The 14,396-nt window shown below is 34.7% G+C and overlaps 1 protein-coding gene across 1 annotated transcript in view; it reads left to right on the top strand.

The window, feature by feature from the left end:
* LOC143227469 (BMP-binding endothelial regulator protein-like) overlaps positions 1 to 14,396 on the top strand; it is a 43,354-nt gene that overhangs the window by 17,771 nt on the left and 11,187 nt on the right. Inside the window, exons 3-9 of the mRNA XM_076458913.1 lie at positions 1,467 to 1,566; positions 6,202 to 6,308; positions 6,741 to 6,890; positions 7,784 to 7,937; positions 8,933 to 9,123; positions 9,829 to 9,967; positions 11,362 to 11,534. Coding sequence (XP_076315028.1) covers positions 1,467 to 1,566; positions 6,202 to 6,308; positions 6,741 to 6,890; positions 7,784 to 7,937; positions 8,933 to 9,123; positions 9,829 to 9,967; positions 11,362 to 11,534 — 1,014 coding nt within the window. The remainder of the gene's footprint in view (positions 1 to 1,466; positions 1,567 to 6,201; positions 6,309 to 6,740; positions 6,891 to 7,783; positions 7,938 to 8,932; positions 9,124 to 9,828; positions 9,968 to 11,361; positions 11,535 to 14,396) is intronic.

Below are 14,396 nucleotides of genomic sequence, written 5' to 3'. Positions count from 1 at the left end.
AATAAACGTTGCCTGATTTTAAAGGTTACTATTTAAGGCTATGTAAAAAGGCCATAAATACAAATAAAAAATTAGTTACCAGGTGAAAAGACTGGACAATCGTTTTCCAAGATAATCAGAGAAAGCCTTGTTCATCCACGTGCCTTTCAAGAATGATAAATTGTTGTTATGTTTGTTGCTCAGCATAAATCTTCACAATGGGCTATATATTCTGTGCACACTACTAATATCGAAAGCCAGGTGCTGTTTTTTTAGCCGTATGAGCCCTCAAATTCACTGCTAAGACAATGGGAGCGTCCCCCGCTTGGTTTGGTTTGATTTTAATTTCGCGTAAAGTTACACGAGGGCTATCTGCGCTATCCGTCCCTAATTTAGCAGTGTTAGACTACAGGGAAGGTAGATAGTTATCACCACCCACCGCCAATTCTTGGGCTACTCTTTTTCCAACGAATAGTGGGTTTGATTGCACTTTATAACGCTTCCACGGCTGAAAGGACGAGCATGTTTGATGTGACGGGGATTCGAACCCATGACCCTCGGATTATGAGTCGAGTGCCTTAACCACCTGGCCATGCCGATCCTCCCCGCTGGGACAACGCTAAGTTTTCGGACTTACAATGCTAAAATCAGGGGTTTGATCCCTTGGTGGACATAGCAGATAGCCTGATGTGGCTTTGCTATAGGAAAACACACACATAAACACATAATGGGGGACACGTTGGTAATGTAGTTTAGTTATGACAATTATTCTAAACAACATTCCCTTTGTTAATAAGAGCAAAAGAATAATAAAAAATTCGTTACTTGGGCTATAAAATCACTCGAATGCGCCTGATAACCAATTAAAGTTACTTGAACCAAACAATGCTATTTACATCTGAAAATGTGCAGGTCTTAAAGAGAATCCTACAAACAGTGTTTCTTATATCTAAAAATACTGCCTTGATAATATCTTGATTTTTCTAACAGAAATGAGCCATTATGTACGTAATAAAGAACGTGTATATTGCTTTTTTTCATAGTAAATCAAAATAAAAAATGTAGAGGGCGAGTCATTGATACACCCCTCCCTCCTCAATAAAGATACTAATTCAATTATATTTGATGAAACATTTATTTCATGTGGGAACATTTACGTGATCAGGTGTATAAAACATAGCCGTTTAACGTAGATATCATTCGTTAAGATAGCTGTTTGGCTTTTTAGTTTCTTTAATTTTATAGCTATGCAACAAAGTGTAGATGTCACCCATCGATAGATGTAACGGTCTAAATTTTGGAACATTTTTAATGTTAGACTGGTTCAATAATTATGTTTAATCATAAAGAAAGTATTGTTTTGTGTTACCCGTAGTTTAGTTTTCCATTGTTGGGTGATTCATTCGGCGCCATTTTATACAACCTTATAAATAGCAGTATTTTAGGTTTAGTAATTGGTCCTCATTATTTTAATATTTTATAAACAGAAAGGGAACATTGTGTGTATAAAGAATGTGTGTCCTGTCCTACCTTGCCCTGAATCTAAATACACAATCAAGCCGGATGAATGTTGTCCAAGTTGCAAAGGTAAGACGCTATTATATTTAGTTTTTGGAAAAAAAAAAAAAAGGTAAATCAGGATTATTTCAATGTTTATAGCGTCATCTATTGGTGACAATGTTTATTATTTAAGCAGAGTCTTGCGTATTACAATTCTATACTCTCTGCAATTTCTATACTTCTTAAATCTTCCTGTATCTCTATATTATGGTCTAACATAACTCATTTTCCAATTACATAATTAACAGTCTTTCTCTACATTGTCACTAAACACTTTGACAATTACTGTACTTATTCATGTGGCAATGCTTCACAAATACTAAAACTTCACAGTTTCACACTATGAATAATTATCACCCTTCAGTACAAACTATAGAATTTTTGTCTAAAGCGTTGTTTGTTTGTTTTTGTTTGGACATTAAACAGTTTTACGCTTATGTTCCAGAAGTATGGGTGATGAGAGAACATGAAGAAAGCATATGTTGGCTTTTCATAGGATGATAATTTGGTGAGCAACTTTTCTTGCTCCCTGCTAGTACTGCGGTACGTCTACGGATTTACAACGCAAAAATCAGTGATTCGATTCCCCTCGGTGAGCTCAGCAGACAGCCCGATGTGGCTTTGCTATAAGAAAACACACACGCTACTTTACTCATCGAATGATAAGGCGCGAGTGATGTAGTGCGTCAAATTTGTATCTGTTCAACATGTGTACTTGCAGTTATATATTTCTACAGTTTATTATAAGTAATAATAGGCTATAGCTACTACACTTTACTAAGGTATATGAACTTTAAATGGCTAGATTTCTTAGGCCTGATACTCTTTGTTGATTGTTTAATTTAGTATCATTACCAGTGTAAGTTAGATACATTAGGCGTTTTACAAAATCTTCAGGTTCGGCATTGCCAGGTCATTAGGGCGTTTGACTCGTAATTTTAGGGGAATTGATTCGAATTCCTGTCACGCTGAAAGCGTTATAATGTTACGGTTAATGCCACTATTCGTAAGTAAAAGAGTAACTTAAGAATTGCCTTTTTTCTAGTCTTACATTGCTAAATTAGCGACGGCTAGCTCAGATAGCCTTCGTGTAGCTTTGCGCAAAATTCAACAAAGAAAACAATATTTCATATCTTTAGGGAGGCACAGTTTCTCAGCAGTTAATTAACATGCTGCAGTACGGGTTGGACAAAAAGAACGCTAATGGGAACAAAATTCGTCTGTTGTGTCAAAAACTGAATGCCTCAGAGGTATTTTCCATACCTTCCTACTAAAAAGTTTCATTTGAAAACTCTGGGATTCTTCAGGTATATTTAGACAGCCGAGGGTTGTTTTTTAGGTTATTTAAATATATGCTTCTTTATCAACCTTCTGCCAGCAATTTTCTATCCTGTTATTGATAATAGAATAAAAAGCTACCGTATGAAAACTTAACTCGGTGATATATTGAAATATGTTGAATTACAAGAATGTGTAAAGGTAGACGTTTCTGTGTTCATTTTTTATAATCAATTACTCACTATTATCACAATGCTTTAGACTAAAATCCTCTATATCTAGCTCTGTTTTTTGCCTAGAATCCGATGGAAGGTCTGTATATGTACCACCTTCTGATACGATAATAACTGGACAATTTACAACTAATTTAACCAATTAATTCGAGAAAAGGATTACGCGATAACATCTGCTTAATTTATTAGGCTTAGCTCTATTCTTTGAACAGGTTAAGTACTCACATTGCAAACTTTACATTAGACTTTATATACAAGATAAAAACTATTTTTGGTGAAAGGTTATTATTCAAAACCCTGTTACAATCTCCTTACTTCCTGTTGAGAACTATTTTACATCCATCGAATATGTAGTTAATGTATATATTTATGTAAGACTTTCATGTTGACTACTTTACATGCGCTGAAAATGTGTTTGATGTGTATGTCTATGTAACACTTTACGGAAGACTAGTTGACATCCATTGAATATATGATTGTTGAATATGCTTGTATAAGATTATAACAAGAGATTCTTCACAGTTACGTAAATATTAGTCATTATGTAGACTTATGCAATGTTTTTTCTGAGTTTTTGACATATCTTGAAAGTATGCTCAATTCTTAAATATATACATGAAATATGGGTTAAAATGTGATCACGTTTATTAAAAAGGTGTTGGTTAGATGTATCTCCTAGTTTCACGCCATACACTAATATCACTCTGTTACAAAGACTATATATATATATATATATAAGCTATATGTATATATAGCTTAACAATAAATAAGTAGCCATCATCCATAGAGTAGAAGTCGATCATCCTTATGACATCATGTACAAATAGTACCTACGCAGAAATACAGAAAGTACCCGAGAACTGACCATATTTTCACAAAGTCACATATTTGGACAATGTGAGGGTGATCAAAGTCAGCGAAAATTCGCCAAGTCACCGAAAAGTTACTCTACAGGGTTACAATGCAACTGCAGTCGTCTTAATCAACAATAGTTCTCTCTCTGTCCGGGTACCCCAAACCAAACGAACGGACTCTTTATGCTGTCACGAGTAGTTTGTAAAACGACCAACGTCGCAGGCTACTACTGTTGCAAGACAGCTGTAACTGTGCCCACCAGTACCAGTTAACATGACATTCATAGCGTGAGCTACAATTAATATCAGTTTCCTATCAGAGAAAGTTTTGTATTTAGAGCGAAACTAAAAATCAACCTGACAATCAGTACAGCTGAATAAGTATATTTTCCTTACGTTTCTACTTATAAAGACTACAACGCATTATTTTATCAGTTGGGCTACTTCGCTGTTAACAATATTTCCGGTCGTAATCCTAACGATGTCTCACGAAGTTCAGTTATCTTAAAGAAACTTACATTAGTCTAAATAACAATGAAAACAATCTTTACAATAAAAGTATATATAATAGCAAACAATAAATTAAAATAAAAGAATATTAAATTGTATAATTAGTATTGTTAATGAAAATGACAATAAATAAATAACAAGGTGTACTTTACTTGGATACACAGAAACACCAACTGTCGGCTTGAACTGCGTTCGTAGAAGTGAATCTGTTTGAGAAATGTAACCGTAGAACAACGTGCATTTTTCTCCAATATTTTCTAGTACGTGGGATTGACTGTACCATTATAAAGCCCCCACGGCTGAAAGATCGAGCGTGTTTGGTGCGACCCTCATGTTATGAATCAACACCCTACCCACCTGGCCATTGCCAGGCCTACACTAATATATTGTACGTCTTATGTAGAATAGGCCTTAAAATCTTTAGTGTTATAGAATCGAAACATTGTTTTGCAATGTTGACTTGTTCTCAAGAGAAATGCAAGTACTGTAGAAGTTATTGTTGTAGAAGTTTCACGGCTACACTTTATAACTTCCAGTTGTTTAAGTTTCCACTATTATTACCAGAGGTGTCGCTAAATGCTGAAACATGGGGCCTGTGCCTCGAATCTATTTGGTACTCTGTAAAAGTTGGTATAGAAAACAGTGATCGGCATCATACCAAAACATCGAAAATTTCCGCGAATTCTGTTTGTTTGTTTTGAATTTCGCGCAAAGCTACTCAAGGGCTATCTGCGCTAGCCGTCCCTAATTTAGAAGTGTAAGACTAGAGGGAAGGCAGCTAGTCATCACCACCCACCGCCAACTCTTGGGCTACTCTTTTACCAACGAACAGTGGGATTGACCGTCACATTATAATGCACACACGGCTGAAAGAGCGAGCATGTTTGGTGCGACAGGGATTCGAACTCGCGACCTTCAGATTACGAGTCGAACACCTTAACCCACCTGCCATGCCGGGTCTCCGCGAATTCTAGAATTCAATGGAAAAAGTGTCCAATTTATTGGCCTGCAGTATAAGGTGGAGTTTTGTTCTTCTCTAGCAAAAAAGCGTATCTCAGAACGGCTAGTGTGGGAATTAACACTTATTGATAAGCAGAGAACAACATTTCATCCTTTCTAGGTCATCTTCAGGTTCTGAGATACATTTTTATTTCAAGTGGGTTTCTCGTCATCAAGAAAAAGGAGTATCGCCATTGGTCAACTAAATGTTTACGTACTCAGGTTGAATTTCTGCGTTGCGCAGTAAATGACTGTAATTTAGTAGAACAACCTGGAAACATCAAGAAAGTTCTTTGCTTTTATATAAAAGTATGATATCCAATTACGTGTTTTTACAGGATTTATTTGCATTTGTAAATGTACAACTACTACAGTTACTATACGGTTGTTTAAGTTCGCTTAACCAACACTACAGCTTATTTCACTTTACTACTGTAGTTCAATATATATCATTCATAAATGATTATATTTTGAGTTGTGCAGAATGTTGAAGTATCTAATTATTCTCAGAGGAGGAGCTACGAATATTTTAAGCACCTAGCGACGCCTTTGATTGTTAGAAAATTGTTCATTCAACAATAAAAATTCTAACTTTATTCGTAAAACAAGTATTTGATATAACTTGTTCATATTTTTATTATAAAGAAGGTACCCACTGTTGATATTGGATGATTTTAATAAAATGTTAATTATTGAAATAAAAAAAGTTAAATCAGTGACTGGCTCTCAAGAACTAAAGATTGTAACTGAAGTCTTAAAAAGATAAGTGTCGTCATTTCTTTTTACAGGTAATCGTAAAATTAATAACAGCAACGGAAGTTGTTTGGTTGGAATGACTTCAATCAAACACGAGCAGACGATAGTCTTCGACCGTTGCACTAACTGCACATGTAAAGTAAGTTGGAAATTTCGTATTCGTGGAGTTTACGTGCGTCGATGTTACTACAATAAAAATAAGAAAATATTGTTATAACAATTTCACATTCTAATGTAACAAAATATTTCAAAATGACAATTTAAACATCAAGTTTTTGAATTAGAGGTTCAAAATAATTAAAACTGTTATGAGTTTTCCTTAGGTTTGTTATTGAAGTGTTAGAAAAAACGATGAACTTATAAAACTCTCTTAAGTGCATCGGTAATAGACTTGACTTAAGAAAGCGTTTCACATTAACATTAATTGCAATTATTAAAACAATTGATAAATAAAAGAATTATCATGGATTTCTTGTGCTAAATTAGTATAAAATTAAGTCCATTGCACTGTTATATACATTACTAAGATAAAGTACGTTAACCATTCTTATGTTTTTCATTTCCACGACAGAACTCTACTACAATCTGCCAACGGACAGTGTGTCCGCCTGTCCACTGCCCACCTGATTTCCAAGAGTTCTCACCCAATCAATGTTGCTACAGATGTCGAGAACCAGAGGAAAGTAGAGCAACATGCATGGACGGTGGACGGATATACCAGGTATGGTATCCAGTAATACCTACGTTAGTATTTAAAGATATGATGATTAGTTCTCATAGTAAGTATTGTATAAAAGAAAAGAAAACTTTTAGTTGGATTTCCTTCATGAAATTTGACATTTAGAAAACTGTACATTTTCCAAAAAGATCTCGTTCTCAAACATTTATTAACATTATCTTATTACATGCAGTGTTACGCATATTAGAATTGATCGAGAAACGTAGGCGGAAGAATACCACAAGGTGTCCGAAAAGCCTGAAACTATAGGCATGTCAGTGATGACGAGTAACCCCGCTTGTAGAGAAAAATAGATATGTAAAACGACTGAAAAAATTTGTATGTAGAGGAGCGAACAATGTTTCGACCTTCTTCGGCCATCGTCAGGTTCACAACGAAAGAAAGAGATAGCTGACCACATGTTTGAAGGGGTTGTGTAACTGAGTGTAGGATGTAGAGGGCGTGCTTAGATGTTTAACACATTTTTCAGGATGTCTTCCACATGCTGACCGTGTAGCTAGAAATAAATCTGAATTAGTAACAAGATTAACAACTCTACCTTCTCATACTTTGACAACGCCGTAACCAGTCACGTACCTAAAATTAAGAGCTGAAAGTCACCTGTAGTTGAATACTTTTCGGACACCTTGTATATTCAATCTTCACAACTTAGTATGATCTCGTTAAGTGGAAAACATGTGGTGTCTATTAGATTTCAGGATAATTAAGCCCTGGAAATTGTACTAAAAGGAGTATTTTAATTAAACTAGAAGCTGGCACAATAGGCTTTTATAACAATTAGAATGTGTTCTTATTACATGCAATCAACTGACAACGTCTAATTGAAAAGAGTGTTTAAGTTTAGTATATATATACACACCTTTGAAAACCGACAGGATGGACAAAGTTGGAGAAAAGAAAAGTGCACTACGTGTTCATGTAAAGATGGTAAGGTGATGTGTGCTGCGTTGGAGTGCTTTCGACAGTCCTGCCCCAATCGGCACAAACTGAAAACATTACCAGGAGTATGCTGTCCAACGTGCGTAGAAGGTATGAATAGAAATAAATAATCTGACGTGCAGCATATTTTATGTTATGCAATAGAAAAACTTAAGTTATTTCAAAGTATTTTGCATCATCCAATCAGAATATATAATCTGAAGTAAGACAATCTGTATGTTCAACCATATGAAATATGTATAACTCAATCAGAAAATGTAATTAACTGATTGATAACTTCGCTGTTTTGTTCAAATATATATATATATATACCACGCAAGTAGCCAGAAAATGTGTTGTTTTTTATCTTTTTTAAGTATTCTTTATGGTGCCTCCATTTTCCAAATTTAATATCTAGTACTTTCATTACGAGGACTGAGACGTTTCTTCAATTTAAGTCTATATCAATAAGGAATATTATCATTCCTAGATTAATGAGTTTTTTCAACCACATCTGTACTTACAGAAACAATTAACAGGTGTGGTATCTTTTAATAAACCTCTAAGAACACCACAACACGGTTGAAAATAATATATTGAACATTCACTCATAGCTGGTTAAATTTGGATTTGATTTTCGGGTGATGGTAATTTAACACTAGTGCTGTAAGTTGAACACCATGAAGTATCCGTTATTTTACCCTCATTATGTTAGAAAAAAATTACTTCGGTTCAATCTTCATATTATCTTATTGTTTCCAAATGTTTACTATTAGTTTTTTGTTTTTAATTTTTGTCCATTTCTACATTTGACCAAGAAAATTTGGTGAAGTCACTCATTTTCTAGGTAAAACACATAAGGTGTTTCAGTGGTGATTAGTGGGATTAATGGCAATACTGACGGTATTTTTATTAGAAGTTTTTATGATAATCTATATATTATGAAGGATCATATAGCTAGCATAGACCTACAAGCAGTAAAATGTCTTTAACAATCCAGTGGGGATCCATACGTTTTATATTAGTGATTACTGTGTTGAAGTAATCAGATAACTGTGTACTTCCCACAATGAGATTGTAAATTATTATCGTGTCCTCTTTCCCAGACGACGGCGTGTGCTCAGTGTTCGGTGACCCTCATTACAGGACGTTCGATGGTCGTATCTTTACCTTTCAGGGATCCTGTAAGTATCTCCTCACTAACGACTGTAATGGTAATAAAAGTTTTTCCATCCAAGTTATCAACGATCATCGACACTCAAAGACTTTCTCTTGGACCAAAGTTGTCAAAATAAAGGTAAGCATGTGAAATGTAATGTAAGTTTCAAAATAAAGGTAAGATTGTGAAATGTAATGTAAGTTGTCAAAATAAAGGTAAGCTTGTGAAATGTAATGTAAGTTTCAAAATAAAGGTAAGCATTATAGTTTGTGAAATGTAATGTAAGTTTCAAAATAAAGGTAAGCTTGTGAAATGTAATGTAAGTTGCCAAAATAAAGGTAAGTTTGTGAAATGTAATGTAAGTTTCAAAATAAACAGAGGAAAGTCCATCAACATCTACAAAATATGTTCAACAGATATGTGTGTGTTTGTGTTAAATTATTTGCAATCATTAGCCTTGCAACCTGTGTAATCATTATATAACTATGGTCTTACATTTGGTAGAGTTTAGAAACAAGCTGCACTTAACACCTAGTTAGTATAGACCATTTAAAACAGTAACAGTTATTCAAAAGGTGGGATATGCTATATTATATCAGAATATATCTCTGGAACCTCTACCACCACTGCAAGGGCCTATACCTATAGTATGGCAGTGATTCCAGTAAATATATGTTTAAATGCTTGTGGTAGTTTTTAACACCTATTCACCGAAAATTATTCCATGTTGGGCGTTGTTTGGTTTTGAGGCCTGTTTAAAGTTTAAGAAAAATGGTATTAATGAAATTTCATATATTTCTCATTCAAGTTTCCTGTGTGTGAATTTGTTTATGTTCACAATAGGTCGGTGAAAGCAAAATACGAATGGCTCGCTTTATGAAGGTTAAAATAAATAAGAAGAAAGTCCAGTTACCATACGTTAAACTAGGTTCGTTTTCAATCGTACAAGAAGGCTACAACATCGTTACAAGAACTAACTTGGGTAAGGCTTGTTCCTCTTGATGTTACAGCAATGCTCCTACGTCATTACAAGCATTCATTTTTATTACCACCAAATCGCTATAAGAACCCATACATTTAGCCGAGTATAACACTGTAACACTAGCTTGATACTACAGAAGTGTTCTGACATCACTACAACTACAATCATTTCTTCGTGACAGCACAGTACAGAGGAAAACTACAGCACAACGACTAAGTTGGATGTACTTTTGATGTCTTTTCTATTGTACAAGATACTTGCTACAGCGTCACAGGCAAAACTCTAATGCATTGGGTTCGTTTTTTAATTTTGAAGGTGTATTTTTATAGTTTATGCTAAAAAATAAAGTTGATTCACAGTGTGACATTAGTAATCGTCGGCTTGTTCTGACGTTCTACTTTTTAAGTAACATAATGGTGTATAAAGAAGTCACACTGTTTCACAAAAACAAAGTAAAATTTTTTTCAACTGCCTGATACCTCGGATTACAAGAACTAATTTAACTGTGTTTTCTTTCTTTTTTCGACAGCATAGTACAGCAATACAGTTTTGTACAGTTCCTTATTTTCTTTGTTTTCAACTTCTACGTATTTTTGATAAGTTAATTATATTTATTTAATTTAAATATTTTCTCTTTTTTCGTTAAATTGTTTTTCGCACCAAAATCAGAAGAATGATTCATTTTAGTTTTTAACTGAATTACCATTAGGAACTTCAAAGTATTTCGTCTAAGCACAATACTTTGATGGTACAAATTCAGTGATTCATCAGATATGAAGATTAATAGTACCAAAGTGTGTGCTAAACGCCAAAGCATTTTTTACTGCAGTAATTTAAAACATTACAATCTATATGCTGCTATGTACATGAAGGTTTCAAGGTCTTTGGTTACTCACAACAATTAAACTGTAATGAAAATTTGTTTGTAAAATATCTAAACTAATTCCATTAGTTGTAAAGATGTTTTTATAAGCGGTTAATGCTATAAATATAAGTAATATTATTTTTAAAAAGCACTTTGAAACCATTCCTCACTTCTTTAATCGTAACAACACTTTTAAAGGTATGTGTGTGTGTGTTTTCTTATAGAAAAACCACATAGGGCTATCTGCTGAGCCCACCGAGGGGAATCGAGCCCCTCATTTTATCGTTGTAAATACATAGATATACCACTAGCGGGGGGCTCACTTTTAAAGACCATGAGTATTTATTTACCACGATCATGTTACTTCGGTTGAACTTTTAAGGAAGTGATTTAGATAATTAAATGTTCTTTAGTTTGATTATTTGGAGCCTAAAACTTTTTATTTTGATTGAGATCTGGTTAAATATGTTAATAATTCGAAACACGTTTTTATCTTCGAATCCTAAAAACAATAATATTTGTCTAACAGGAATTAAGATGATGTGGGATGGGGGAAGTTTTTTGGAGGTGTCTGTACCACCAGAGTTCAAGAACCAGATGTGTGGACTTTGTGGAAATTACAACGATGATTCCAAGGATGACTTTATTACGAAAAATGGAAATGTTATATCTGATGTTGATATTTTCGGTAACGATTGGAAAGTAAGTTTCAAGCTATACATTTCTTTCTATTTTTTCGTTAGCCTCATAATACACTATATTCAAAGTAAACTTTCAAAGCGTTTGTCTAACAGGGATGTGACGAATACAAAAAGACGCTGAGTATTGGATTACGAATAAATAAGAATATATTCATGAGTACTTTGTCACGCAGCCCGGCATGGCCAGGTGGTTAAGGCGATCTATTTGTAATATGAAGGTCGCGGGTTTGAATCCCTGTCACACCTAAAATGCTTGCCCTTTCAGCTGTGGGAGCGTTATAATGTAAAGATCAAAACCACTGTTCGTTGATAAAATAGTAACCTAAGAGATGGCGGTATGTAGTGATTACTAGCGGCCGTCGCTCTAGTCTTACAGTGCTAAATTAGGGACGGATAGCGCAGATAGCCCTCGTGTAGCTTTGCGCAAAATTAAAAAACAAACAAACTTCGTCACGTAATATGCAATAATTATAAAAAAGCAGGTGATAAGATCTCAGTAGTTTTACTTTACGAAACAAACATAATTTAAACAAATAATAACATCTCAATCCTTTTATTTTTCAACATGCAATAACAAAGTTTGAGAACAAAACATTATCTTTAAAGGAAGCTGACAGATACTATAACTGTCCGTTGTTCTTTATGAAAGTTAGTGTCTCAAATATCTTGACAATGAGGCGGCAGCGATCAGGTCTGAGAGTTTTCGTCTCCAGTGGTAAACAAACGTTCAACGGGGATAAAGGATGCTGGAACGTTCAAATAGCGTTTGGGAGGTAAATATAGAATTGGAATTTTTTTCTTCAATTTTCCGATAATCTAGAGGACTACTTTCCTCATGAATGTGTGGGCCATCGAGGTAGATGTTGGCCTCTGTATCCTCTGAAGATGAAGTGGATAGTTTTTTGGAAGCAGCAAAAAAACTAAGGAGCTTACTTTTTTTGCGATGGGGAAGAAGATTTACATTCCCCTATTGGTTCCATGGTTGTAGGATTACTTGCTGAGGACACGTTCCTTCAGGAGCATTCGTTTGAATCCAGCGACTACAGGTCTTGTGAAAAACCAGTCAAGTTTAGATCTGGGATCCAATGTCGCAACCAAGCAGAAGACATTTCGTTGCTCAAACCGACTGAACTGGACATGAACACATTTCTTCAGTGCAGAGACAAGATTGAAATTATATCTGGACTTCACGCTCTCAGTCATCAGCCCATAATCACGTCACACTAAATAACTTAAAGTCACAATGTTTTGATCGTGAGTGAAACCTGTTGCCTGTACAAGATGTGTCAGCATTGATACCAAATCTGCAAGTACAGTTCGATCAATAAATGTAAGTTTCCATGTACCAACATTTAGATTATCCAACTTCCCTCGGTGAATCTTTAATGAAGACTTACTCATCTTCACTTCTGAGTTCTATCGTGTTGTTACCGACTGAACTCTGACCTTTCCGTCAAAGTAGACCAGTTGCTTGTGTTGACTTTTGAATGCAGGATATGATGGCTAATGGTTTGGGTACTACTTTCGGTAGTGGTCCAACGTTCTTTATACCATCTCTGGCTGCAAACATTAGCGTATGGGAAAATCAGGGGTCATGCTTATGAAGACATTTGGGTAAATTTTCTGTTGATTTATATTCGTCCAAAATGTTCATCTTCTGAATCGCTATCTTTAGATCAGCTATCACCATCTCTCATACTACGAAGTGTTTGCAGTTCAAACCGAGACAAGCAGAAAGCCTTGCTCATGTTAGATGTGTTAGTAGTTACCACTTATGGCTCCTTTTTTGTGTTAAACAGATTTATTATTTCATCATATTGACCTGCAACGTTATCAGATGTGTAACGACCCTTGAGACGCCAACATGCCAGCGTAACTGTTTGAATTTTTCAGTCAAGTAAAAAATGACCAGTGACTCTAAGGAAGCTACACATTTGTCTGCTACTTCAGATACCCACATTCACATTGATGCTGAGTACAAAGTTTAGGAGAAATATACGAGTTTTTGTTGAATTCGTCAAACCTGCTCTCTCTGATTGCGCTATAAATAAAAAAAGCTTTTTTCAGTTATATAATACAGAGCATAGTTTATTAGTAAGATAATAAAAACATATGATAATAAATACAAATTGTAGATATAGATCATATTAACAAAATAATAAAAAGGCTTACCTTCAGATGTGTCAGCAGGTTAGAAGTGGTTTTTCCTGAAATAGAAACTGTCCGCTTGTAATATTTACACTATTTTGCACTGATGTGACTAGATCTAACAGTAGGAAGTATGAAGTGCTCATGTACCACTGAAGGCAGTTTATTCGCCATCTCAGATTCTCTCAAGTGACTTGACTGAATTAATAACCATGTAATGCAATAACTTTTAAGGGGGTTGGAGAGCACTGACCCGTTTCAACGTGTTAAGAATGTAATAATGACAGTCTGGAAATCTGATGAGTACAAAAGTTTATATTTAGCCTTACGATATTTAAATATTAACTAAATAATTCACTGACTATAAATTTCATATATTATTGAAATAATAATAATAGTGGGTCACATGAACTCGTCGGATTTTTAATGATGTTTCTGTCAACTATTTTCCCTCCGAGTGTCTCTCTGATAAGCTTGTCAACTTATAACGCTAACATTCGTCTTAAACCACGATGACGAGAAAAACCACTTGAACTAAAAATGTATCTATCTCAGAACAGCTGGTATGGGTATTAAGACTTTTACTAATAAAGCAGAGAACAGCGTTTTGACTTTCTTAAGTCATCTTCAGGTTAACATCTTTTTAAAAGTGTTAATACCCATACCAACCGTTCTGAGATACATTTTTATTGCAAGTGGGTTTCTTGTCATAAAG

Source organism: Tachypleus tridentatus, chromosome 9 (assembly GCF_004210375.1).
Source record: "Tachypleus tridentatus isolate NWPU-2018 chromosome 9, ASM421037v1, whole genome shotgun sequence".
In the NCBI taxonomy this organism is placed as follows: Eukaryota; Metazoa; Arthropoda; class Merostomata; order Xiphosura; family Limulidae; genus Tachypleus; species Tachypleus tridentatus.
The sequence above is the reverse complement of the archived record's forward strand: the minus strand, read 5'-3'. Positions and strand labels throughout refer to the sequence as shown.